The sequence below is a fragment of the Telmatherina bonti genome (genome assembly GCF_933228915.1).
Source record: "Telmatherina bonti genome assembly, chromosome: 5".
Taxonomy (NCBI): Eukaryota; Metazoa; Chordata; class Actinopteri; order Atheriniformes; family Telmatherinidae; genus Telmatherina; species Telmatherina bonti.
This window is the reverse complement of record NC_136623.1, coordinates 32,796,694-32,824,141: the sequence shown is the minus strand read 5'-3', so window position 1 is coordinate 32,824,141 and position 27,448 is coordinate 32,796,694. Positions and strand designations below refer to the sequence as shown.

General features: G+C 40.4%; 1 protein-coding gene across 2 annotated transcripts; it reads right to left on the bottom strand.

Moving 5' to 3' along the window:
- Positions 1-1,608: 1,608 nt before the first annotated feature.
- Positions 1,609-26,080, bottom strand: fbxl4 (F-box and leucine-rich repeat protein 4). Of its 2 annotated transcripts, XM_079241307.1 has the most exons (9): positions 25,980-26,080; positions 23,226-23,861; positions 21,783-22,119; positions 17,512-17,756; positions 17,112-17,325; positions 11,542-11,613; positions 8,882-9,006; positions 8,509-8,696; positions 1,609-6,477 (listed from the first exon to the last, which is right to left on the bottom strand). In XM_079241307.1, the coding sequence occupies exons 2-9, from the start codon at positions 23,720-23,722 to the stop codon at positions 6,314-6,316; spliced, it is 1,842 nt and encodes a 613-aa protein (XP_079097433.1). In that variant the 5' UTR covers positions 23,723-23,861; positions 25,980-26,080; the 3' UTR covers positions 1,609-6,313. The 2 variants fall into 2 exon arrangements, with proteins under 2 accessions (XP_079097433.1, XP_079097432.1); XM_079241306.1 differs by lacking the exon at positions 25,980-26,080 and having other exon boundaries at positions 23,226-24,153.
- Positions 26,081-27,448: the final 1,368 nt, after the last annotated feature.

The window sequence follows — 27,448 nt, the reverse complement described above, 5'->3', positions numbered from 1 at the left end:
ACAACAGCGTGTGCAAATGAAAATAAGTAATCCTCGCAAAGCTGCGCATGAACCTAAGGAACTGAGCGCTGATATTCCCAATATGCTGAACAACATTGGAAGAAATGACAAGGTGTAGAGACGGCAGTGGGAACTGAAAGGGATGTCTTCATCATTAGAGTCTGAGCCGAGAAACCAGAGAAGGAACAGCAAGCCACATAATGATGGGTGTTACGGTGAGGCCTCCCTCAGGCGGGTCTGAGGCCTGATGGGTGTCAGCCGGAGGAGCCACAAAAGCATCACCACACAGGTTTCAATCAAGAGAAGACCATGTTTACCTCCATGTTTTGCTCAGGCTAACCATACACCACCCTGCAACACTTCCTGGCCTCCATCCTCCTTTTCATCCTTCTTTGAAAAGCTGCGTCTGCATGAATTTAAAACACAAACATAAAAAAAAATAAATAAATAAAAAAAATAAAACAGCTGAACTAATTGCTGCAGCTCCCCCTGGATGCATCAGCCTCATTGAGGAGCGTGACAGCAAGAAATCAAGACGTGGCGCAGAGCAGAAAAGCCTCCATGCATCATGTCTGCATCTGAAACAGCAGCAGAGGCAGCGGAGGTGGAGCTGGTGGTGGAGCTGATGGTGGAGCTGGCGGTGGAGCTGATGGTGGAGCTGGCGGTGGAGCTGATGGTGGAGCTGATGGTGGAGCTGGCGGTGGAGCTGGCGGTGGAGCTGGCGGTGGAGCTGATGGTGGAGCTGATGGTGGAGCTGATGGTGGAGCTGGCGGTGGAGCTGGTGGTGGAGCTGGCGGTGGAGCTGGCGGTGGAGCTGGTGGTGGAGCTGGCGGTGGAGCTGATGGTGGAGCTGATGGTGGAGCTGGCGGTGGAGCTGATGGTGGAGCTGGCAGTGGAGCTGGCGGTGGAAGCGGCTGAGGAATAATCATTGGGGAGGCAGTCCAAATTAATACTTCAGCTGAGACCGCCTCGTTCTCAGTCATTAGGGCACATTACAGGGCCACAATATACATCATTAAACCCGGCATAAACAATTCATTAAAAGGCCGTTAAGAAGACAAGCTAGTGTCACTTCTCCCTGTGGTATTAATAGAGTGTAAAATGGCAGAGGGTTAAAGCAAAAAGGATCATTCCACCACAACTAGCCAGTCACTCCAGTTGAGTAATGGCTAGTTGTGGATCTTCTTTTTTCTCTCCCCAATCACACAAGTCTGCTTGTAAAGCTGCGGGATGATACAGTGGAGCAATTTACATTTGTTTTGGCTGCGATGGTGGAACTGCTCACTGAAGCTGAAGGAGAGAAAATGGAATATATGCAAGTTAATGCCTTTTACTGCCGTATAGCTGCTTTGTTCTACCGCTAATATCTGTGTCCCTACAGGATCAAAACAAGATTGTGAGGATTAAAGAAGCCAAGCCGCATCAGTCATCAGCCTTCGTTTTAATTAAGACCTACTGAAAGTAAAGCACCGGTTTCATGATGACAGAGGGAGCATCTTGTCGCAGAGCAGCAGCAGGATGTCCCACCGGTGCATGGCAGGCTGATCTCATGACCACAGGGATTGATAACAGTAGGAAGGAAATGCAAGTGTAGACGAAAAAAAAAAAAAAAAAAAAGGTTATTTTATCTTATAAACAAACATTCAGTCCTTTAACATCATACCCTCATGTGTTGTCGAGTTACTATAACAATTTTCTGAAGTTATATTTAAATATGCTTGAAATGACAGCTGGAAACATGTGCTGTGTGCACTTCTTCTCTCCCACTCAGCCAGATGTAAAAAAAAAAAAAAAAGTTTATTTCAGCTGTGAATTCTACCATCTTTGCACCATGTGTATGAGCGAAGGGCTGACCCCGACTGGAAAACAACTGGTTGCAAATGAAAGAATTAAACATTTTAAGGTTTTCAGTCAGACTTCTGGACTTCAGGGTGTCTAAACTACAACTCTGCAGCACCCTCACATATTAAAGGTACAGAGGATAATAAATTACAACTGTTTGCAAAATAAATCAAAAGTTATAAAGTACTTGAAGCGAGCGAGCAGCACTGCGTCGTGAAACGTGGAAACAACAGCAGACCAAAAGAAAAGAGATTTTATATTGTTTCTGCATCCACAGATACACCACACAGAACAGTAGAAATAAATATCATTTGCATATAAATTCACAGGGCTGATATACAGTATTTTATGGCAGAAACTGGTCAAATCCAGTTGCGAACCTGACGACCAGTTTACTGAACACTACTTTGGTTGAGGAGCGTAAAAAGCGAAGCACTTCACTACAATGTTCACCACCTGCACATCGGCATGTTCAAACAGGAGCATAAGGCACAAATATCTACTGGTAGCTCGTGCTTCAAAGAAAAGTTCAAGTTTTCTTAAAAAATAAAACTAAAAACTAAATAAAAGAAACATTTCCAAAGCACTTCCATCATAATGAGACTGTGGCTTCACATGTCACACAAAAGACATAATCAGCAACATCAACATGTTTTTTTGTTTGTTTTTTTTACATTTTACAGCCACAGTCGCCAAACAAGCTCCATGTTTCACATGAAACACCAGACTGGTCGCTTCGATGACTCAGTCTGGTGTGACCCGCAGTAGAAGTGTCCTTTGGGCTGGTTTTTGGAGTAAAATATACATTAAAAAAAAAAAAAAAAAAAAAAAAAAAAAAGCTGTATGATGATAATTAATGTGTAAATATTTTAGCCCCTGAGTTTGAGGACAAAAAAAACTGACGTCACATCTTATTTACACTTTCTCATTTTAACATCTTCAGCTGAGTTTCCACTCATCACAGTGGGACTTCATCATTATTGTGGAGCTCAGGGTGAAGAACAAAATGAAACTTCATGAAGTTTCATCCTTTCATTTAGATGGAAAATCCAGAAAACAACTTTCCTGCCAGCAAATAAAGCATTTAAAGCAGCTAAATTAATGATCTGTGTGACCTAAGCACACACATATATGATTAGAGTGCCTTGCATAACGAGTTTTAATAAAATAAAATAACAATCATAACAATAATAATAATAATAATAATAATAATAATTTATTCCTCCTGGTTGGGTAATTAGGCTCTGCATTTAACTCATCTATAGGAGATTTACAGGTGAGCAGTGTGCTGCCATGTTTCAGCACCAGTAGTGGGAGAGCTTCAGGGCCTTGCTAGTCTGGCTGATTTTACTGTGGTCAGTGAAGTATCTCACATTACTGGACATTTCTTTCATAAAAACACAGGATCACATCCGGAGCAGAAGAGTCAGATCTTGTGAATTTTCTTAACAGATCGATAACGCAATAAAAAGTTTGTGTTCAACTTGTTCAATTAACAACCGCAGGCTCGTCAAACCAGCCTGTCTGCAGCGGTAGAAATGTGGATGACACACTGACAGCTTTAGAAAAGTACTCTGAATATTTACACGTTTAAAATCTGAAATGACCTTGTAGACTTGAACTGGTCTGGTTATGATGATGGAGGAGAAACCATCATTAAATAACCTGTTTGGCTTTTATACTGATTCATTTTCCTTCTTTTAATTAAAAATGAATTTGCTTTTAATTGTTGTCATGTGAACAGATGTGTTGCTATGGCAGGTGTAAATAAAGACAATTGTGTGTACTTCCTTTTCCACAGGTTTTCTTTTTTTCCATCCTAATGCAAAGGTGCCATCAGGGCATCACCTGTGCTGCTGATGGGTTCTGTTGATCCACATTAAGTGTGTAAAGTTTGCTGTTTACAGAGTTTAAAACACACTTCTCTACAATCAACATTTGCTGATATTTTAGTTCAGTGTGGCTCACCAGCATGACCACCAAACGTGGCCCATTATTCAGGCTTTCCGTGTTAGGACTACTTCTGGCCCACAGAAAACTTGCTGCAATCCATGTGAAGACCAGTAACTAACATCTAGACCACATGTGGACCACAGGGGGGGGCTTGTCATAATCGCAGCCAGCCTGGTCAACACAACACTTCCTAGAGCCTTAACTAAGCCATAAGTGCCAAAAGTAGCCTGGATTCAGCTCAAACATGTCTGCAATCTGAGTAGCAGTCCAGGACTTTAAAGGGACCAAAACATTTCAATCTTTCTTGCATCTCTGCAGATTTTTAAGCGACGCAAGCATCCTGTGCAACAGCAGCAGCAGGTGAGGATTTATTCCTTCAAATTTGTTCTTCATCTACGACACGCTGCCTGATCAGAGTCAAACCGCCGGGTAAAGTCTTCTCCTGCAGATCCCAGAGGTTCTCAGAGGGACTAAGGTCTGATTCAACACCCCTGTTTTACTGTGTTTTACCCATCTTTACCCGTTTAATGCAAGACTGTGTCTAAAGGAGTGATTGCCTAAACTGTCTGTGGCCATACTGCAGAAGTATTTCAAAATAAAACTGCTAGTCAAGTATTTTCACTAGCGGTTTTTAGTGTGTGCTGGTATGCTGCCATACTTTAATAGTGTGTTTTAGGGGTTAATCGCTGCCATTTCTATTAAAATGCTGTTCCACCGATCACAAATCTCTATGAGGAGGTTGGAAAACTGTGGCTGGTTCTGAGCAGAGCTGGAAGGATGGAGTTGATGGAGCACACTGGTTCTCTCCGTGGTATTTTGACCACAACATGTCGTACATGTCAGTTAAATCTTAGGAAGTTGTGGCAATTTGTGCCAAAAAAAAAGACATAAAAACCCACCAGCAGAAATGAGTGAATTACCACACCTGGAGAAGGTTCATTCAGCTTTCATTTAGTTAAAAATTAAACACAAATGCCAGAAAACTAATTTAATGGCTGATCTTTTTTTTGCTTTTTTCCCCAGTGTGTTTGATAAATATAACCTAACCAAGATTTAGTTCAGATTTTAAACAAAAGAAAGTCTAACTATACAAACATCTGCATTTAAAAGTATTTGCAGAGTTTTAGGAAATGTTGCGTTTTGTTGGACAGCAAGAGAAATGGCTGCAACAACAGAGTCATCTGTAGAAACACCAGAAAAATGAGAAAATCACTTTTTAAAAGGTATTTTAGCTCGTAGTGTGGCAAAGATGTACGTTGTTCCTTGTCAGCTGTCACTAAAACTGGGGCCAAGTACAAAGAAAATGGGAAGGTTGTAAAAGGAAACGTACAGGCTGACAAAAGATGTCGGGACGCCAACGTTTGTAACTGGATTCACATGAAGAATGTAAATGAAAACTTTAAATGGGAGAAAACATGATCAGTAAACAAGCAGAGGAGACCAGAGCTTGGTGTTGGGTAAAGGACTAAAAGATGACAGTCACTGCTTATATATTAAACACACAAGTATCCACTGAAAGCTTGGACACTTTTCCTGTTTCTTTAAATGAAAGTTGATTTGGTGAATTTTGTTTATCCAGGAGATGATCACACAATAATCAATACTTCCTGCTGAAATGAAACGTGCGTAACTGAGTCCATATTTTTCTTCCTGAATGAATAATTACATTTTTCTTATCCATCTCATTATAAAAGAAAGATTATAACAATTTTCTAAACTATTTAAGGTTTTGGAGCTGTGTGTGTGTTTTTTTTGTTTTATTTTTGGTCAAAAAAAAAAAAAAAATCTGTAAGTTCATCTCCATGTGTGGCGGTTCATTCATTCATTCATTCATTTTTGCCAGGAGTTGCATTTTCCTCCTCTACAGCAGAACTGATTTCCCAGTAGAAAATGATCCACAAAAGCTCAAACTGGTGCCTAAACTGGTTTCTGAAAGGATGGACTGAAGTGTCGACACGTCTGGAGGATCAGATCACGCATCTGAAAAACACCTCCGCTCATCAGAGGGGTGTCGTTTAAAAATCAGCGTGAATATTAAAACAGATCATAAAAGGCACCGACCTTTAATTTAACGTCTGATATTCCTACAACGTTAAGATTTACACTCTCTCTGTCCCTTTTTGTTCTTCTAACAAGGCAGCATCCCTCACATCAAGGCATTCTTTACAATGTGTTGTGATTCAGCTGTGGCAGTTTTACTGCAACTACCCTGATTTCTAGTGTCCAAAACAAAAACCACAGCAACTAAAAAGTCTCACACTTTCCTCTGTGGAGATCCCAAATCTTCAGTTATCTGTTTTCAGTCTTTAAAAATCCCCAGAGCCTCTTCGCATGGTGCCAGTGCATTATTTACTGACCCACTTACTGGCTGCTGAGGACAGATCTTCCCTGCGTTGCTGACAACGGCAGATAATCTCTTCCAGCATCTATCTGACTGCTTCTGGAGCAGCATCTGCTGGCAAGCAACGTCCCTCCACTTGCCACCTCTTGGCAGCGAGAAATGAGACGGTACCGCCGGTCACTGAGTAAAACTTTTCTTGATGGCCACGTTGGGGAAGAGGCCGGAGAGTTCTTGGACGACCCGCATGTCAACCTGGGAGCAGAAAGAAACGTCCAGGAGGAGAAGCTGAGGACACGACTGGAGGAGTTTCTTCAGGGAGGCAGCGCTCACCAACCGTGTACCTGAAGAAAATGAATCAATACGTTACGTTTTTATGGCGTCAGTGAGCCTGAAGAAAAAAAAAAAAGTTGCTGCAAATTTAGATTATTTGCGTTACGTATAAAAAGTATTCAGGTTCAGACCAGAATAAAATGTTCAGTGTTCACTAACAGCAGCATGTGATTTACTTTCCAACACACACACACACACACACACACACACACAAGTTACAGAAACGCAGCAAACAGCCAAAAACGGACACATCAACAAACTGCACTGTCAAAGCCATCAACTTACGCAACTGCAACTCTGCTTCATTCATATCACTGCTGAGCAGATTGTTTGGGTTACTGTCTGCAAGTGGGGTGTTTGAAGTGTGTTCTTAAGCTGATGACTGACTAAAAACATGTCAAATGTTCACTTGATGGCCACTCTATTAGGTAGATGGTTCAATAGTTTAACATAAAGATCTAACTAGTCAGTCACAGGGCAGCAACTTAATGCTCTCAGTCATGTAGACGTGGTCAAGATGACTCGCTGAAGTTCATCAGAATGAGGCAGAAAGAGGATTTAAGTGACTGAATGCGGTGTGTTTCAGAAACTGCTGATATACTGGGATTTTCACACACAACCATCTCTATAGAGTTTACAGAGATGATCTGAAGAAGAGAAAATATCCAACTGTCTGGACCAGACTGTCTTGTTGATGTCAGAGGAGACTGGACAGACTGGTGGGGGATGAAAGAAAGACAACATAAAGTCAAACAAGCACTGGTTCCAACTAAGATAGAATAGCATCTCTGAGCACACATCATGTCATACTTTTAATTAGATGGTCTCCAGCAGCAGAAGACCACAGCGGGTTCCCTCCTGTCAGTAAGAACAGGAAACTGAGGCTACAATTCACACAGACTCACCAGAACTGGACAATAGAAGATGGAGAAACGTTGCTGGTCTGATGAGTCTCCATGTCAGATGTTAGGGTCAGAATTTTGTATAAACTACATGAAAACATGAATCCATTCTGCTTTGCATCAACATTTCAGGCTGCTGGTGGTATGATGGTGTGTGTGTGTGTGTGGGGGGGGGGGGGGGGGGGGTATTTTGGCTTACTTTGGGCCACTCAGTACCAACATGACATGGTTTAACCACCACAGTCTACCTGAGTATCGTTGCTGACCACGTCCATCCCTTTCTGAGCACAGTGTAGCATCTTCTGATGGAAACTTCCAGCAGGATGATGCACCATGTCACAAAGCTCACATCATCTCCACCATGACGATGAGTTCACTGTCCTCCAACGGCCTCCACAGTCACCAGATCTCAGTCCAGCAGAGCAGCTTTGGGACGTGGTGGAACGGGAGATTCTCATCATGATGTGCAGCAACTGTGTGATGCTTCATGTCTACATTCAACACCTTGTTGAATCAATGAGGCCAAGAATGAAGGCAGGAAAAAGGAGTCCAGCTCTCTGATAGTGAGGTGGATCTGATGCAGATGCTGCCGAGTGTGGAGGAGCAGATTTATAAGTTTACTACAGCAGTGTGTTTGACTCATCTTAGACTAATCAGAATGAGTAGTGTCACACCAACATTTTCCTTTATTTACAAGTCTGCCATTAAATGTGAGAAAAATGCCACATTCAACTGCATAATGATGAATAAAAGCACACTTCTGGCTTTTCCTCTTTGATCTTTTCTTCTCTACCCGACTGGTCCCAGGGGTCAGGCTTGGGTTCACTCTTCTTCAGCATCTGCCTCCTCATCCTGAGCACACTAATCCATTTCCATGTGGTCCATTTTCATAGCTACACCAGTTACTCACAGGTCAACCATTCCCATCCCTCCCACCTCCCTCATCACCTGCCTGGAAGATATCAGGAGCTGGATGAGCAGGAACTTCCTGATGAAGATGAACAAAGCCTGCTAATCGGCTCTAAATTCCACCCTCATCACATCAACAACAAACTAGAACCAAACTCATATCAAAAACAACAACTATGATCCAGTAAATTGAAGATGATCTTCACCAATAAATAATAAAGAACAGCATACCGAGTATATCGAGATGCTGCAGCGACGGGCAGCAGGAAGCCAGCTCTTCTACGTCCGAGTCGCAGATGGTGCGGTTGGCAGTGAGGAAGAGCTTTCGCAGTCGCGGCAGGCTCCGGGCGAGCTGCTGGAAGCAGCCAGTGCTGCTCTGCAGTGTGGGACACCAACCCAAGTCCAGCTCCTCCAACATCCTGAACAACCACAGACCATCAGAGAAAATCTCCAGGACTCAAAGCACGAATCAGCAATGATGGTCCAAGACTAAAAAGCTGAGTTTCTAGAAACATTAAATTTATTTAAACTATCTGAACTTCAAGAAAGGGTCTAATTGAGATAAATGAGGCTTGAAGGATGAAGTGCTATGTATGCTGCCTACCTGCAGCCTGAGACCAGCTCAGCCAGGCCTCGATCCGTCAGGTTCTTGCAGCGCCACAAGTCCAGAGAGCACAGCGATCGACAGCGAGCTGCCATCATACTGGCCACGACGTCGTAGTCTTCAATCTGAGGAAGAGACAAGTCACTCAGATGTGAGTAGTACTAGCAGCGACTCTTCCCTCCATGTTAAACCTCCTAAATATTGCAGCTGGTTAAGAAGCTTTTCTACATCTGATTAAACGAAGTATAAATAGATCAAGGATGCTGTGATCTTCACTTCAGCGACTAGATTTTACACAGGAAGTCAAAATGATGTGAGCAGGAATGAAGTAATCACTAAGTTGGTCAATACTCATTTTCCTCGCCGTGTCAGTCCTTCTTGTGTTTTATCAAACACCTTTGGAAATGTTGCAATGACAAAAAAGTAGATTAAAAACCTCATTTTCTTTTTTTTTTTCAAGGAAGCAAAGGAACAAAGCACTGACAGAACCTTCGATAGAAGAAATCTGCAATTACACTGTTATTGTTCTTTTTGGTGTCAGATAATGGTGGCCATAATTCATCCTTTTATCCAGAGATGAAAGCAAATAAATGTATTTAACAGTTAAAAAGCCAGCGCAGGTACCCTCAGCAACATGGGGACATCCGTCAGCGTAGCATCAGATGGACAGGCGAGTGGTTTAAAGCAGGGCTGGGGAAACTTTGCCCTCGTTCTCACAGTTTCCATTGTTTCCAACACACCGGATTCAAATGAATCAATCACTTTGTAGATCCTGATAAGCTGCTGGATTCATTTGATTTAAATCAGGTGTGCTGGAGCAGGGATACATGGAAAACCTGCAGGATTCTGGCCCCTCCAGGACCAGGGTTCCCCATCCCTTGTTTAAAGACAAGTTTGTCTTTGTGCATTGCTTATGCTGACACACATGACTTAACAGAGCAAAAGTAAAAACTACAGGAATGTTTTATTTAAACAAGAATGAGAAGAGGCAACAGATATCAGTCATGTGGTTGAGTTAAAGAGCAACTGTGTTACGAAAAGGCCAAAAAAAACTTTCATTATCTCACAATTAATGCACAAGCGTTTTTTTAAGTACTTCCATCTAAATTATATTTAGATCCATCGTGTCTTTAATCTGAATCTTAATGCTCCAGTCAGTTCCTGTGTGTTTATTAAACATATTTCAGAGCTACACTCACTGATTCATCTGAGAACAAAGCACAGGAGCAAAATTTGATGTGTTATTCTGAGGGTCATATTGCTTCTGACATTAAATGGAGCCTATAAATGACCACATTTACTCCTGAATCATCTGAAATGAGACTGAATGCTGATGTAACCTGTGCCACTGAAGAAAAATAATCCAGATTTCCGTCAATGTTCCTGATTTGTTAAACGTACGTTGTTGCAGTGTGAAAGAAATTTTAGAAAAATGTAAATAGCTGATAAAAAAAAAAAAAATTCCTTATTTATTCATTAAGCGTGCACTGACATGAATATTTTGGCTGATACTAGTATCTAGTGTTGTCAAAAAAAAAAAAAAAAAAAGATACTCAGAAAATAATCGATAATAAAATTTAGTAGGGTCTAGTTAGATATTGATTAACACAGGTATCAATACTTAAATGCCACCTTTAGAACCATTTAGAAAAGGCACAGTAAGTACACTAAGTGTACTTGCTAAAAAAGGCTGAAGTTTCTTTTAGTTTTGTATTTTAACTACAGTGAGCAGTTTGAGAAGAACATAGCTGCACAACAGAACTTTAAAATAATGCTTTTATTCCACACTGTTAATGTCTTTTCTTATATTTATTTATAATTTTCATCCAACAAGTTGTGATGTTTTTGTGGTGCTCTGACTTTGATTTATTTTTTTTAAAAAAAATTGTTTTTACACTTTGTGTAAAAATAGTATCTAGTATTAAGCACTATCCTTAGTATTAGTATCGAGTTTGAAAGTTTAGTATCGTGACAACCCTCTGATATTAATACTGTGGTTATGGCCAATGACCAATTTTTACCAATATCAATACATATTTTTTAAGATTAAGATTATTAAATTCTGTACAAATTGACAGTTAGCAGTGTTAGCAACATTAGCAACGCTAGCTTCCCACCGTGGTTTGTGAACTTCTTAGTCGTGTTTTTTGAACTGACATATCAAATTAATGGTGTTAAATGATTTGATGTGGTATGTTCCCCGCATTACTTCAACCTTGCAAATATTGCACACTGCTGTTCCAGAGCTTTCTTTCAGCACCATGAAGAAAAACACATTTCTGACATTGCTTCTGTTTAGTCAAACACCCTAAAATGCTGGGCTGCATTACTATCATGTCGCATGAGCAAACAAATACCGCATCTTAGCATCCCAGAGCGTTCAGGTTTTACAGTCGGTGATGTGAAGTCACACAGAATCTAACAGAACAAAATATTAGTTTAAACCTTTTGTCAGATTCAAATGCTGCACTTAATTAAATTTAAACTTTGATGTGTTTGTGTGTACATCACAGAGCTGTAACATTACATGTTTTTTCTGAAGCATTAGAACGTGATGTTCAGGCTCATTATGACCTGCGAGCCTGGCAATTATTATAAAAGTTCAATTTACAGCTGTCTATCAAAATGCTACGTTTGTCAGACACTTAATCCAGTCTCACCCTCACACAGCTCCCCAGGTTCAGGTGTCTCAGCTCTGTGCAGAAGGTGAGGATGCTCAGGATGGCTGTTTGCTGTGAAGAGGAGAAAGGAAAAAAAAAACAAAAAAAAAACAATTATTTATTGGCTTATATTTTTAGAAAGTGTCATTCAATCCAACTTATTTTTCACAGATAATTTTCAGTTTAAGAAATTGCAGAGTACTGACTTGTACATAATAATACAGGAGAAAAAAGGAAATCTTTATTTAGAGTGGCTTACAAAAACAATTACATCACCCCCCTTGGCTCTTTCCGGTTTTCTCGCCTCTACCTGTTTTTAATTGATGTTTTTAATCCATCAATTAATGAAGCGTGCCAAATATTCTGAAAAAACAACATACTCAATTATTGTTTCAAACTTTAGACATTCTGCATGATTTGACAAATATCCGTGAAAGTATCAGGTTGTACTTTAATACAGAGAATTAAAGATAAATAAACTTTTAGGTCTGTGATGGACTGGGGACCTGTCCAGGGTGTACCCTGCCTCTCACCCAATGATTGCTGGGATGGTCTCCAGCTTCACCGTAACCCCTAATTGGACTCATGAATGAATGATTGAATAAATAAACTACGGGGGGGGAAAAAAGGAATTTGGGGAAAAATAAAACAAAATATTGAAAAAGTTAAAACAGATTTAATGACCCTGAGTTAGATTATACACATTTTGTTTAACTAATTATGCAACGGCTGACGGTAAATGATGGCACCAAATTTATTTAGCCTCCCACATACACACACACATTTTTACTCCACCAATCGGGGCTATTTTGTGCCTGTTCCATAAAACAAAAAATGTATTTGAATTACAGACTGTAATTAAAAAACCAAAAGACCCAAAATGACTTTTGCAGGTCACAGTCAGAAGCAGCAGCACAGGGGCAACATTCGCAACAAAACCCTAAACTCTTCCATGTTATCGGAGCGTAAATCTACAAAACACACTTTAAAAGGAACAGTATATATTCAGATAACAGTAACATGTAAAGTCACGCCTTCTGACATTCCTTCTAAGCGATTCAGGATTTAGGAGAATCTAATAACACACAAGATATCATTTTGATATCTCCTTATAGAGCAAAGCAAAGTGAAGGCAGCCTCCTCTCGCGCTGCAGCGAGGATGGAGGTATGGGAGTTCAACGCTGCAGCTGCCAACACGTGTGGCTCAGTGGCAGGAAAAAGTGGCGGAGATGAAAGGGGAAGCCTTTTGTGTACATGCATGCATGTGTGTGTGTGTGTGCATGCTCAACTCAGCCTGGCACCTTTATAAGCACTCCTCTCTGGCGAGTTACTCGTTTAATTAGAGCAGTGACAGGGTAATGACAGCTGAGATGTTAGGAGCCTCCACAGACACACTGCTCGCTCTGTCTGTCCAGGTGTAAACAACCTGCAGTATGCTGCCTGGCTCCACCACAGAAACCCTACACTGCCTGTCACGCCGCTCTGAAACACGGCAAACACTGCAGACATGCTGAGGTGCAACACCAAAAGCACATCGCAGCGGTTTTACTCGTTAGACGCGCCTCAACCTGAACGCGTGCACTATATGTCCGTAAAACCCTCTTGACTCGGTTCATCTTAAAAGCCGACAACAGAAATGTAGATGCTCCCAGGCTCCAACACGAACCATCACACCAGATGTTTTATCATTTTACACCAGTCTCCGAAACTTCTCCTGAACTGAAATCAAACCCGAACCATGATAGCTCAGGAAGTTTGTAAGCAACCTTAAAGAGATCTAAAAATATATCTAAGATGTCAGAAAATGATAAGATGGACTGCAGAAAAGAGGATGAAACATGCAAAAACAAAACATTTTAGTTTTATTCATAGCAGTCATATTATGATACAAGTCATCCATTTCTGCATCTACATCATCCTGCTTATGGTTGCTGAGAGAAGGAGCTCATGCCAGCTAGTCCCAACAAAGGTATGCAGAATAGTATGCAACACATCCAGCCTGAAGGCGGATGAGCTACAGCAGCAGAAGACCACACCTGGTGTCACTCCTGTCTGCTTAGAACAGGTGTCACTCCACTTCAGAACAGGAACAGAATTAGGGCACATTCACATCAGCCTTTTTGATTCGAATCTGAGTCCATTTGCTCAAAAGGCCCGCTTCGTTTGGGGAGCTCTGAATGCGCCAAACGAATTGTGATTTGGACCAAAGTGAACGGACTTGGTCCGCCTACAAACACAGGTGTTAGTCCAGTTTAAGTGGACCAAATACAGGAAGCGGACTACAAAAAAAAACAGTCACTTCCTGCATTTGACGTAGCATTGCACTGTGGGTAAATACATAGCGATGGCGTTATGGGTCTCTGTCTCATCTGTTGTTCATACTGCGACCCTTGTTGCAGTGTATTTCTGCAGGATACTTGCATCAGACAACATGAAAAACCCTAAACAGTGATAGTTTCGTCTCAGTGTTTAACTATAACAAAGTTTTCTTCTTCACGCCGGTCTTGTCTGCTCTTTCGCTAAATACTAGTGCATTGCCACCTTTGATGGGAAGGGGGATCTATTATTGTAAATGTTTGGTGCATTTGACCAAAATGTAGCATGAACACGATCTCGGTCCCCTAATACTGAGTCGAGTCCTCAATCGGAGATCGGAGATGATGCGCATGCCTCTGCCAAGATGGTGATGGTAGGAACCGCCCACCGAGCTTCAATTCAGCTCTTCAGAAACCTATGGGTGATGTCACGGAGGCTACGTCCATCTCTTTACATACAGTCTATGTGTACAACATATACAATATGTACAATATTTACAATGATGTCTCACCAATGATTTGCAATCTTCCAGCTCTGCAACGCAATTCCAACCTACTTGCCACCCTGATCAAGTCAGAATGAACTCCTTTTAACCATGTAGCTCCTCCCCTAACCAGAAGCTTCCCAATTATCACAGATAATACAGATTTTCCTATATGCTATATGTTCTCCATAACAAATGGACCCACAAACACATTCCATAATAAATTTCACATTTAAACACCCCGAGCATCATTATAATCCTCCTAACACAGGGAAAAATAAACACAATCACACACCGCGCTGCAGTGTTTCAGCGCGTCACATGATGGTGACATGTTGCATTGCGACACCCTTCCGCGTCTTAATTGCTGCGTGACCGTTGCCTCAGTTTATCCACACCGTCAGCGAACCTGGCGACACATGGTAAGAACACAACCTATTCAGGATATCGGTAGTCTGCTAACTTTTCGTAGAATGTGGGAATGCGGATGCCAACCGGGTGTATCGCTGGTGGCATGCTGGTCCTTGGAACCACCGTCAGGTAAGTCCTGGGGTGTGTGTGTAGCCATATGTGTGTGTTGTTGGTTGGCAGTGTGCATGACAAGGTTGTCACATCCACACTCACATCACACCACACCCCAGCTCCACCTAATACCAGCGATGGAACCTCTACACACACACACAAAGCTTTCCACCATCTAGTCCCCACTGACCTCCACGGCCTCCTCAAAGAGTACACCCACTCCCACACACACTGCAAGACTGCTAACCATACCCACAATATGCCTCAGTATGATGGGTAACCAAGTCTTCAGCTGCTCGGCACCCTAACCCTAACCAAACACCGTGCTAAATCGATGTAACCAGAAATTAAAGCAACTCTGCAGGAAGATAGCAAGACGGACCTGATAAAGAGGCTGGAGAGTGTATTTAATCACAAATTGAGGAACCGAAAGACAGCATTAAATCTTCAAACGGACTCAGACCCTCATCCTCAACATGCATTTGGTGGGGAGACACTAGAGGCTCAAACCAGTCCCTTTCTTAGTGATGCTAACCATCACACCACTGTGCAGTTTACAGCACATGTTGGGAATATATACAAACAGTAAAAAGAAAGTAAAAGGTGTGGAAAGCAGTGCAGTGACTCCTGCCTCTACTTTTACCTCCTTTGGGGAAGAGCATGATGATGTCGATCTTCAAGAGATGGAAAAATTAGATTTGAAAATATATAAGACTATGAAATATTTACAAAAGTCTGCACACAGATGAAGTGCATCAAATGCTGCTGTTACACATAGAGGTGCATCAATTGCTGCACAGACAAGTACTTGTTTATTTAATGGATTTACAGGAAACTAAATGAATTAATTCTAAAGAAAGAACGGAAATCTAACGCCTCACGAACTGGTGACTGATGCATTTTCATGAAGTCATGAAAACATTCACTCTACAGTGACTCCAACAAGAGGATAGAGGGTCCTTAATCAAACACCATGCAGGGAAAGATGCTTTTTATTAGAAAACTGTAGAAAAGAAGTTGGAAAATAAAGCTTATCTTATAATATAAATATATTTCAGAAGGAAATGTTTTCCTTTTTTTTCTAAATGATCCCACATATATATATATATAAAAAAAACTCATGAGCTCCACATTTCCATCTGAGAGGATGTGGAAGATTTGCTCGCTGTCCTTCAAACTGAATCAGTGTTAAAAATTATATTTCCAAGTAAAGACAAACGTTTTAGGAACGTCTGTATTTCCATTACACGTAGAATTATTTAAATAAAAAAAAGGCTAATAGAAACACCTACATTTTGAAAACAGTCTCAAATATCACTCAAAAGGTTTTAACCTCTACGAGTTGTTTTTTAAGACATTTCGACATAGAAAAATATTGCATTTACGTGTCCCTGGACGTGATGTAGGGGGTCGTGACCAGTTCAGTATTGGTAAAGATGGCAAGCTATGGAACAAACAACAACAAATATCAGAGTTTTAGAAAAGAAAACGAGGGAGAAAAGCTTAGAAAAGTCAAAGCAAAGTTCCTGCAGCGAGTAGAAAACCCAAAATAATGCTAAGCGGCTATGTTGCATAAGCCACAATTCTGCAAAGTTCAATGGAAACACCTGCAAATGTTGTTTGTCAAAACTTAACAAATATAGCTTTTATTTTGCAACAAAAATGTAATGGAAATGCAGCAGAGCAGATGGAGGTACAATGTGTCTGCCAGAGGCTGTCACAAACATAACAGCTGGCATTACGCCTGACCCAAGGTATGCATGCCAAAGATGGCCATCATTTCGTTCTAAATGTGGAGTCAGTGGATTATTGTTTTTGTGAGGGATGCCAGTGATACTTTGGAGATTATTCTTGAAGATCAAACTGTGTGCCGGTCCACAATTAGCAGCAAACTGGTTAAACATCAGAAGTATCATCTACGTTTAGCTATGAGAGCTAATGACTCCATAATGCTATTTTTAACTTAGCATTAGGATTTCTGAGTAAAGAAGACCTGTTCTTTTGTTGTCCATTTACCAATGATGACCAAATCCCCCGACGTGTAATAAGGCTGGGTTTTAGCTGTACTAAAGTACTCTAATATAATCCAGAAGTTCAAATTGAAAGAGAGGTTTATAGGTCATTTATAGAAGGCATAAAGGGTAAGAGCCAAGATTATCATTAACCAAGCAACAGTGGGGGTGATGCATGTTTGGATTGTACAGATTCAAGTCCACAGGTGGAAGCTTTCCCAGCTGAACACAGCTACCTCTATCTTGGTCCGGTAGAGCACCAGCCTGCGTAGTTGTGTGAGCTTGGAGATGTGTGAGAAGGCCTGTGGGTGAAGACGGTCGCAGGATGACAGATTGAGCTCCTGCAGAGCTGGACAGGTCTGAGAGATGACCTCCATACAGGCTTCATTCAGGAAGTGACAGCAAGACATTTCCAGGCAGACCAGGCTGAGACCACAGGCCTTCATGAAACTGAGGAGGAGATAAATCAATCCCTCCTCAGCACCTTTTTAACAACCATGTTTGAGATGCATTGCACAAGTTTATGTTTTCTTTCATTCAGAAGAATCAGCCTTCAAAACTGTGTGGACTTGTGAGTATTTACTTCTTGTCCAAGGTCATTTTGCTATTCTAGCGTTGGTCTACTGATAATCTGACCTGCTGAAGCCCGTCAGGGTGAGAGCTCCACGGTTGCCAGTCCAGGACAGGTTGAGCCTCTGGAGGAGGGTGCAGCGGCTCTGCAGGTGTCCCAGAGAGGCGTCATTCAGCCGGGCCCAGTAGGGTTGCAGACTCAGCTGGGTGTACTGCAGCGGGTCGCAACAGTGCTGGTGCAGCAGCTTGCAGCTCTGGGCCAGACGGCAGAGGTCTGGCAGGGTCAGGTGGCTCAGTATCAGCTGGATGAGCTGTGGACGGAAGATGGGGAGAGGGGTCAGGAGAGGAGAGGAGAAATGGAAGGGTAAGACATGAGAGGGGAGGGGGAAAGACAAACAGAAAGAGCCAAAAGAGACAAAACATGTTTGATCTGATAGCAAAAAGCAAAGCACTGAGAGTAGTGTCACCTAGTAGCAGACAGAAAGCAGCTTCAGCAAAGAGTAGAGAATATTAATTTTGTCCCTTTTATCAGGTAGATCTTAATAGTGGTTATCTTTGACACAAAGCTGAGAGAACAGGACCAGCAGAGAGGTGAGCCGGGTTGTTTTGCTCTGTGTTTGTATGCCTCTCAAAGAGAGAGAACGACTGCTGGTGTGAGTGTGTGTGTGTCGCTGAATTAACAATACACTGTGTTCAAACTGGTATCAGCTGACAGATAATAGCTATATTGTGTTTCTGAAACAAACACATGGCAGTTGTGAAGACCGTTGTTAATGGCAGCGGTTTGGAAGGAAGATAAGAGAGCAAATATCAGGAGCAGCGCTGGTGTTTTGAAGCTCGCCTCAGACAACATGATACGTACAGCATGAAAATGACTCCACGTCTGTGAGCAAACATGAGACCGGGACGGTGTCAGAACATGTCCAAGCCATAATGTTCAATGTGGAATGTAGGAGGAATATTATGGAAAGAGGAAGTACTCCCTCTTTCAGAGATCAGGTTTTCTGCATCTAGTCTTAACAATGATAACAAATAGATAATATGGTCTGCTCCAGTTGACAACATCAGGTAGAAACAGCAACACTGACAGAGTCATTCATTTACCAAAAATACAGAGCCAGAATATAAAACCAGTAGATGAAAACCCAACCTTTTAACTCTAAAAATGTTTAATCAGCAGCCAGGTGTGTGAGAAAGCTGGACTTCTGAACTACACAGATTTGTTTAGTGAGGCGCCTCCTAACTACAGCTAATTTGGCAGCCATCTTGCATCCTGTCTCTACTAGTTCTTTATCAGCATAGACATCATAGACGCCACATTGTATCACGCTGCCTATACGAGCTGACGTCTCATCGCGCCGCCATCTTGGATGGGTCTCCCATGTGCCTCCAATGCATTTATTTGTAAGGTTATTGTTGTTGTTATTGTTGTCCAACCACAACAATAACTTCACAGATTTTAACCTGATTTTTCTCAGTTTGGTTTGTTACAAAGGGCAGAGATATTGTTACAGATCCCTGTAAATCATTAAAAAACAATGTGCTTTTATGCTAAAATATTTTTTATAATGCTATTTCACAAAGACATAAGGTAGCTGCAATATAAATAAATGTATAAATGAATTTGATACTAACATGTTTGATTGTTTATTGATGCATTTGGATTAATCTATTTTTATCTGGTCAAATAAATTATTATTCAACCTTGTGAAATGTAATTCCACACAATCTGCTTCCAATATTTCGCTGTTTGTTGCAACCGCATGCTGAACAAAATACGAGAATAGTTGCTGGCTTTCTCTTTCAGTTGACCTTTTCTTTAATTTACATTTAATAATTTATCAATATAGAGATACAGTTATACAAAGCATGAAAATAAAGTATTGTATAAAAAACTGTGCAATTCAAAAGTTATCTTGAAAAACACTCGAAGAACGTAAACCTCCGCCAAGGCCTTTAAAAAGATCCTGGATCTAAACGGTGGTTCGGATCACCACCAAAACTAAACTAGTTCTCCCTTTTCACGTTTCCAACAAGTCCTGAACATTTCATGAAAATCTGTCCGTAACTTTTTAATTTATCTTAAACACAAACAGACAAACAAATAAAGCCAGTAAAAACATGACCTCCTTGGCGGAGGTAATTAACCATTAACCATGTAAAACTCTCTTTGTTAAGCATTAATATATTTTTCCATAAATCCTCATAGAAGTAAAATTTATCATTTGCATTTAGTAGATTATTCACTGTGTTAACATTATTTATCAACCAATTATAGAAAAGTGTTTTGTTAGTGTGTAATATATATGCGTTGTCCCACAGAAAACAGTGATGTGGGGAAACTATGTTGACTCTGTAGCAAGAGTTGAAAGTGGAGACCCATCCAATATGGTGGCGACGCTGGTTCACTCTCCAGTGCACAACGAGGCGTCTACATGATGTACATGATCTACGTCTATATGATGTCTATGTTTATCAGTACAGTGTTGGCTCTTGTCTTATCTCTTGATCTGTTCCATACTCTTCATCTTTTCCTTGCTTCCGCAACAATGTCCACTTGTATTCAGAAACATCCATCCATCCATCTTCTGCCGCTTATCCGGGGTCGGGTCGCGGGGGCAGCAGCCTAAGCAGGGAAGCCCAGACTTCCCTCTCCCCAGCCACATTTGCCAACTCTGCGGGGGGATCCCGAGGCGTTCCCAGGCCAGCCGAGAGATATAATCCCTCCAGCGTGTCCTGGGTCTTCCCTGGGGTCTCCTCCCAGAGGGACGTGCCTGGAACACCTCACCAGGGAGGTCCAGGAGGCATCCTGACCAGATACCCGAGCCACCTCAACTGGTTCCTCTCGATGCGGAGGAGCAGCGGCTCTACTCTGATCTCCTCCCGGATGACCGAGCTCCTCACCCTATCTCTAAGGGTGAGCCCGGTCACCCTGCGGAGGAAACTCATTTCAGCCGCCTGTATACGAGATCTCGTTCTTTCGGTCACGACCCACAGCTCATGACCATAGGTCATCCACACAATCTGACCATAGGTCATGAGCTGTGGGTGTATGACAGTGTATGACTAAAAAAGTCAGCGTGTTGAGATCCAGTAGCTACTGGCGTGCACGCGGTGCCATAAAGTGAAACACTGCTGGAAAATGAGGCAGTGTCCCAGAAAAAACAGTTGTGAAGTATGATTTCTTAAGCTTGGTATGCTGTAGGGTAATTATGGCTCCGGAAATGTAGATAATAAATGTCGCTTAGCCATTAAAACAAGTAAGAAACAAGTTTTAAAGTCAGAAAGTTACATAATGCTAGTTTAACATAATGCCAAGGAGGAAAGACATCAGCAGAAGGTTTAGAGAAGCATTTGTTGCTACAAAGTCATTGTAAGTCCATTATTCAACATGTTAAATGTTTTTAACAGGAAAAATAGTAAAATACTGAACAATGGCTTGTTTGGAGGGGTGGCAATAAAAAGTCTCTTCTCCTATTAAAAAAAAAAAAAAAAGAGCATGGTAGCACAGCTTTGTTTGCAAAGTCATATATAAACACAACAAAATATTTTGCTGTAACAAACAACACAACAACCAAATATACACTGCCCAGCATGGTGGTGGAGGACTGATGATTTGGGATTGTTTTGCATTGTCATGACCTATATTTACTGCACTGAGTCAACCATGAACTCCATGGTAAGCACTGTCGAGTCAAATGGTTAAAGCCTGGCTCTAATTGGGTCATTCAGTAGGATAAAGACACCAAGCAAAGCAACAAAGCAGCAGGAAAGAAAGGATTTGAGGTGTTGAGATGATCCAAAGTCCAGGCCTCAACTCGACTAAAATACTCAGGTGGGACGGTACAAGAGCTCAACAGAACCAAATGCCCACAAACCTCAATGAACTAAAGGAAAAGTGAACCAAAACTCCTCCATGATGACATGACAGACTGATCTCATCACACAGAAAACTACCATTTGCTACTAAAGATGATCCTACAAGTTATTAAATCATGATGTGCACTTAGTCTATTAGACCATACTGTTGCATTTTGACTCGTTTTTGTTCAATAAACAATGACACATTTTCAGATGTGAGTTATTGTTTATCTTTTACCTCATTTTAAGACCCATTAAGGACAAGATTAAGTTCTATTCCATCTGATTTTCAAAGCTTTAGAGTTTAAAGAGGCTGTATTTTCCTTTTCACATGACTGGATATGTGGCACACATGCACACACATCAAGACATATAATGATACAGATTCAGCAAGTTTTATAGCACTCTCACTTGGTCGCAGTGAGACAGTTTAAGTGTCACACACATTTTTGGTTTACACACAACCTTTTCCTTACCTCATATGGCAGTTTGTCAAAGTAGCCGTTGCCCGTCCTCTGGTGCTTGCCGTCTCCTCCCAGCCTCAAAGGTCCTCCCAGGTCAGAGAGCTCCTCCTCACTGTCACTCAGGTCATTAATGTCAATGAGGGGCATCTTATAAAGAGCCAGCATGGGCATCTCCTTTACCCCGCGCAGGATGACGGCGTCCAGCTCTGTGTAGTAGTCCAGCAGGGAGCTGTTGACCTCAAGACGCAGCAAATTGGTGGGGAAGTTTATATGCTTGATTTTTGGGGAAAACTGGCGCGCTTGGGGAGTCAGTGCCTTGGTGGGCTCCCCGGACCACAACACTTCCCACCTGAACATCAGAAAGCGGGTTCAGAAGCTGTTCAATCAGGCTTAATCATGTTTATTTACATTTATTTGTGCTGTTGTACACAACACACTTGGATTTGTGCAATCATGTTAGACATCAACACGGTTTGCTGAGAAAAAATTGTACTTAATAATAACAGACTTTTTTCTGGGCTACTCCTTTCAGGTTGAGTTTTTCATAATTTAATGCCAGATGTTTAATAAATAACCTATTTACTGTCATCTAAAATGAACACAAATGCGTGTCCGTGTACATTATACAGGACAAGGAAGTTTAGCTGAAGCTAATTTTTAACTAAATCTTATGACTGGCATAATCATATTACAGTGACTAATAAATTCCACAGCATGGCCTTAAATGAAGCCATGATTCAGTCCAAAAACAGAGAACATGGCCTGTCTTGGAAGCAGAGCTCCTCACTGCTGCTACTGCATACATGTCAAATCATACATGTCAAACCCAGGCCCGCGGGCCAATTTTGGCCCGCACTACAATTACATTTGCCCCGCGAGATGATTTCAAGTATGTATTACGTCTGGCCCGCCAATCCATTATACAGCCAACGTACCACTAACACTACAAATCCCACAACGTTGTCTTTGTGCTAGACTCCGGACCGGAAAACACCCTATTAAATTGGATAAATATGATTTTACTGACTGAAGGAATGGTCTGTTCAAAGTTGAAAGAGATAATTGGGTTTTTTTTGGTTTTGTTTTTAGGTGTTGGCCTCGGTGGCCCGTGAAGAAAAGATTTAGGTTACAATTAAAAAGAATATAAAGTTCCAGATATCGAGCCTGATATTTAATTCAGATTTTTTTGGGGGTTTTTTTTGTTTTTTATTAAAAACCTGTTCTGGGTTCAGTGTTTAAGCAAGAACAGGCCTAAAAATGATTTAATCTATGAAAATGTTTAATACAGTACTGTATCTCAAAGATAATAAAAACATGAATAATATCATCACTTTCTGAATAAAAAATTAGTTTGGCCCTCTACTATGTTCCTCTTTTTAATTCTGGCCCTCTGTGAATTTGAGTTTGACACCCCTGGTATAAATGAACTGAATATCTGCACCAGAGGATCATTACCTGACATCCACAGGTGGGTTCTGAGAGAAAGGGTTTTGAGAGCAGGCCAGGATCTGCACAATGGCTCCAGGGTAGTAGGTCTCAAACACCTCCACTGCTGTAGGGTAGACAGGCTCCTCAAAGCCCAGTTCAATATAATCCTGGCTGTGGAAGCCGTTAGGGGTGCGACGAAAAGGCAGCGGAGCACTGGCACACTGTTCCCACCATGTCCCATAAGCTCTGAAGACAGCCGTCTGGGTGAAGTCCCCTGAGCTGGGGTAAACATTCGGCACCCCCGCCAGGTTCCACATGGTATAGGACATGCTGTTTTCACTACCATAGTGAGAGCTAAAGTCCAGAACCTCTTTGGCATACTGCTCCACCTCCACACTGACCGGCAGCACCGCTCGCTGGCCGGATTCCACAGCCCGCCGACTGGTCAGAGCCTCGCCTCGAGTCCCACTCCTGGAGCGCCGCCGCAGACATATATAGTAAAACATGCTCAAGAGGGTTAACATAGGGAATTCTGGGACTGATGGGGGTAGAGGGGAGAAAAGGAAGCTAGAAGGAGGAAGAGCCTCCAACTACTGATAGCACATTGTCTCAAGGCCTGGGGATGTACAAAACGCAGACTAGAAGCCTGGCTGCATGCATGACCTGTGGGTTAGGCAGAAACAAACACACGAGTGAGAACAGCAAGACAGCAGGTCTGTGACACACACACAGTACAACTCCTTATTGGTTATTAGATTAAATAAATCCTAACGGATATTTATGTCCATGTAGTAAAAGCACAAATCTCACAACTCATATTTTTGACAGAGATTAGAAGGTTTGCAAAATACAGCTTACATACATCCATCTGCTACATCCTAAAATATACATTTCTGCCAAATCTGAAGATATTAAAGACAAAAACGCAGTTTAAAGGTGACTTAAAGTTCATGAAACATAATGTCAAAAACATGTGAGGTGTGGTATTTATTTAGCAAAGCATTACTGTGAGTCATAATGAAACTGCCTGTGTAGTTACCACAAATATTGTACAATCAAACGTTAGTCTATTATCGCTGTCTGTGCATGAAGCACATTGCTATTTAGGGCTAGTTCTGTTATTTACAACTACAGTTGACAGATCGTGACAATATTTTTATCAAGTCAAAATGCAAATGGACAAAGTAAAGAGACCAACATGAGCAGTCTCGGGCAAATTTATTAATGAATAATTAAAACTGAAGACGAGAGTGGAAATAACAACATCTTAATGCAGCTCTTTCAGAAGTAATAAAACAGAAATTAAGAAGTATTATTAATTTACAGTTGTGCTCATATTTATTCATACCCTTTTATTAAAGGAGGAAAAAAACAGCTGCCTGTAAAATAAGATGAAATTGACTAAAGTAATAAGAAATTTTTTTTTTAAAAACTAGAAAATCATTACTTTTTTTTCCCAATTCTGGTTCAATAGAAATATTTTTTCAAAAAGCAAACAAATAAGATAATTTATTACATATTACATCACTCATAAACTAATATTTTGTTGAACAATCCTTTAATGTTTCTGCTACAGTCAGGTGTTTTCTGTTCCTCTCAGTCAGACTTCTGCACCTGTTGACAGGTATTTTGTCCGACTGTTCAACAGAAAAGTACTCTAATTTGTCCACGACCAATTTGTTAGGTCCCCCCCCCCCCCCCCCCCTTTCTTTCTTCAACTCAATTAAATTTAAAAAAAAAAAAAAAACAAAAAAACAGTTTCTTATATTGCTAAATTATATATTTTGCTAATTTTTAGTTATTGTTTCTTTTTTTAAGTCTCCAGTTATTTGAGTGACTGTTGTAAATCCAGCCTTTTCTTTAATGAAAGGGGATGAATACATAACACAACTGTATATAGTGACAAAATGACACAGCTGGGTTTCCAATGTGCTGTTCCACAACCTGAAAGCAGCTCAATAAGCTTTGTTGTGGTTTTCAAAGTCCTTACTGACAACTGCCTTGTCTGTCCTGCTGACAGTGACTGATGTAGTCAGTTACTAAAGCAAACAATGGCAATTAGAAACACATGATGGGTCAACCTGCTATTCAACAGTCCCATCACATGCATGCAACGAGGCTGATATTGTTGTATAAATCCTTAGAACTTTACATGATGACTGTTGACTAATAAAGGAACTGTTACTATAACTGTTTTTAATCAACATTTGACAAAGAGATAAATTTTAACTTATAACCTCGCACACATGTCAAAGTAACCCTCGACCACACTACCAAGCCTGCTTGTTGGCCTTATCAAGACAAAAAGTAAGAGGAAGAGCTATATTGATAAGATAAACAGCATTCCAGATGAGCCTACAAATGAAATTAAATTCAATTAAATCAAATTAAATTCAATTAAAGATAACAACAACAACAACAAATGCAGTGTTTTTCATTAAATTTCATGCTTGTCTTGTTAAAATTAATGTATCCAAACTTGTCTTTGAAGCAAGTTAAATTAACATACAACCTTGACTGACTTTAAATGCGTCCCGATAACAAACTGAACACGTCCAACTGGTTGTCATTGGTTCAGGAAACAAACTAAAGATCGAACTAGAGATGTAAAATTAGACAGAAAGATGGGCTGTCTAGCACAGCTATGGCTGTCGGTGTTAGGTAGCCGGGATTGGCTAGCTGGCCTACAGACAAGCTGAGCTATTAAAACATGAAGGAGTTAGCTTCCTAGGTGGCTGCAGAAGCAAACAGTCAAAACATTGGGAAATAAATTAAATTTACGGTAAACGAAGATCGATAAATCCATTCATGAGGAGCAGTCCGCTTATTTCCTTATGCTTTATCCGGATATGGCAGCAGCAAATAATATTCCTAGCGTTTATCTTGTGGTGCCTTCAGGGAGTGTCGGACAACACTGCAACACATAATGAGCACACGGCTAACAACAAGCTTCTATAGTTCGATAATTTACGTCGCACATATCATATATTTCTAACACAGAGTTTATACGATGTTATATCCGGAGGGAAAGTACGTGTGTTTATACCATCAATAGAAGCTGACAGTTTTTGGGGTTTTTTTTGTTTGATTTATTTTGTTTTGTTTTTTTAGTTCAGGTTTATTTCCTCTTCACTGTTTCCCATTCTATTCAAAATAACTTAACTTTTTAATGCCAACTACAGCTACAACATAAACAAAGCACAATATTTCGCTGTGAATAAATGGATACTGAAACGCGAATTGGGAAACTATAGTGGACATTGAAAGCAACATCTACGCCGTACAACAAACTGTCAACATCCGGTCTTGAACGCAAGGCATTGTGGGTGTAGTAGTCTTTTACCCACTGAATGACGAGGCAAGAAATGCAAGATAGAGCTCAAGTCTATCTGAATCGGTTCTTAACTTATTCATTTAACCAGTTCACAGTAAATTTTCTCTTGGTTCCTGCGTTATTAAAATGAAATTAAATGGATTTGTTTATTTTATTATTGAAGTTCAACAAGAGTTGGTGTGTGTGCAGGGTTTTGTTTTATAAAAAAGAAAGCCAACCCATAGTCATCATAATAATTATGTACTAATTATTGGTGTCCAAGTTTTGCAAAGTTTGGTGTTCTGTGTTTCTGGTAGTCCCATGTTCATCTGCGTGTTTAGAGCGTCTGAATAACCCAGTGTTTCTAAACCTTTTTTTTTTTTTTTTCTTTAAAGGTGGAGTATGTAAGATTTTTAATGTTTAAAAAAAAAAAAAAAAACTGAAAAAATAACTACAATCATAATTAGATAGTTTTTTAAAAAAATAAAATTTAAAATATTGAAAATCTTACATACTCCACCTTTAAACACTGTACCTCTAACATTTATTCAGCCCACCAGCAGTTGACATTTTAGTTAAGGCCTTACATTCAGTGTAATCTGATGTTAAGTGGGCTGGACCAGTACAAACAACTCCCCAACGTAATATTTCAAGGGGAAATCATTTAATATATATATATATATATATATATATATATATATATATATATATATATATATATATATATATATATATATATATATATATATATATATATATAAAATACTTTTATATAAATATATTTCATTTGATATTTTAATCATAAGAATATCATATAAAACATAGAAAAAAAAGAGAATATATATATATATATATATATATATATATATATATATATATATATATATATATATATATATATATATATATATATATTCTCAAATTAGTGGAAAATAAA

Excerpts from the sequence above, each read along its gene's own strand:
- fbxl4 (XM_079241307.1), bottom strand. The coding sequence starts at position 23,722 with ATGTTAACCCTCTTGAGCATGTTTTACTATATATGTCTGCGGCGGCGC. Across the intron at positions 17,757-21,782 it reads TTGACAAACTGCCATATGAG|CTCATCCAGCTGATACTGAG; the intron begins GTAAGGAAAAGG and ends TTCCGTCCACAG. Across the intron at positions 9,007-11,541 it reads ACCTGGGGAGCTGTGTGAGG|ATTGAAGACTACGACGTCGT; the intron begins GTGAGACTGGAT and ends TCTCTTCCTCAG.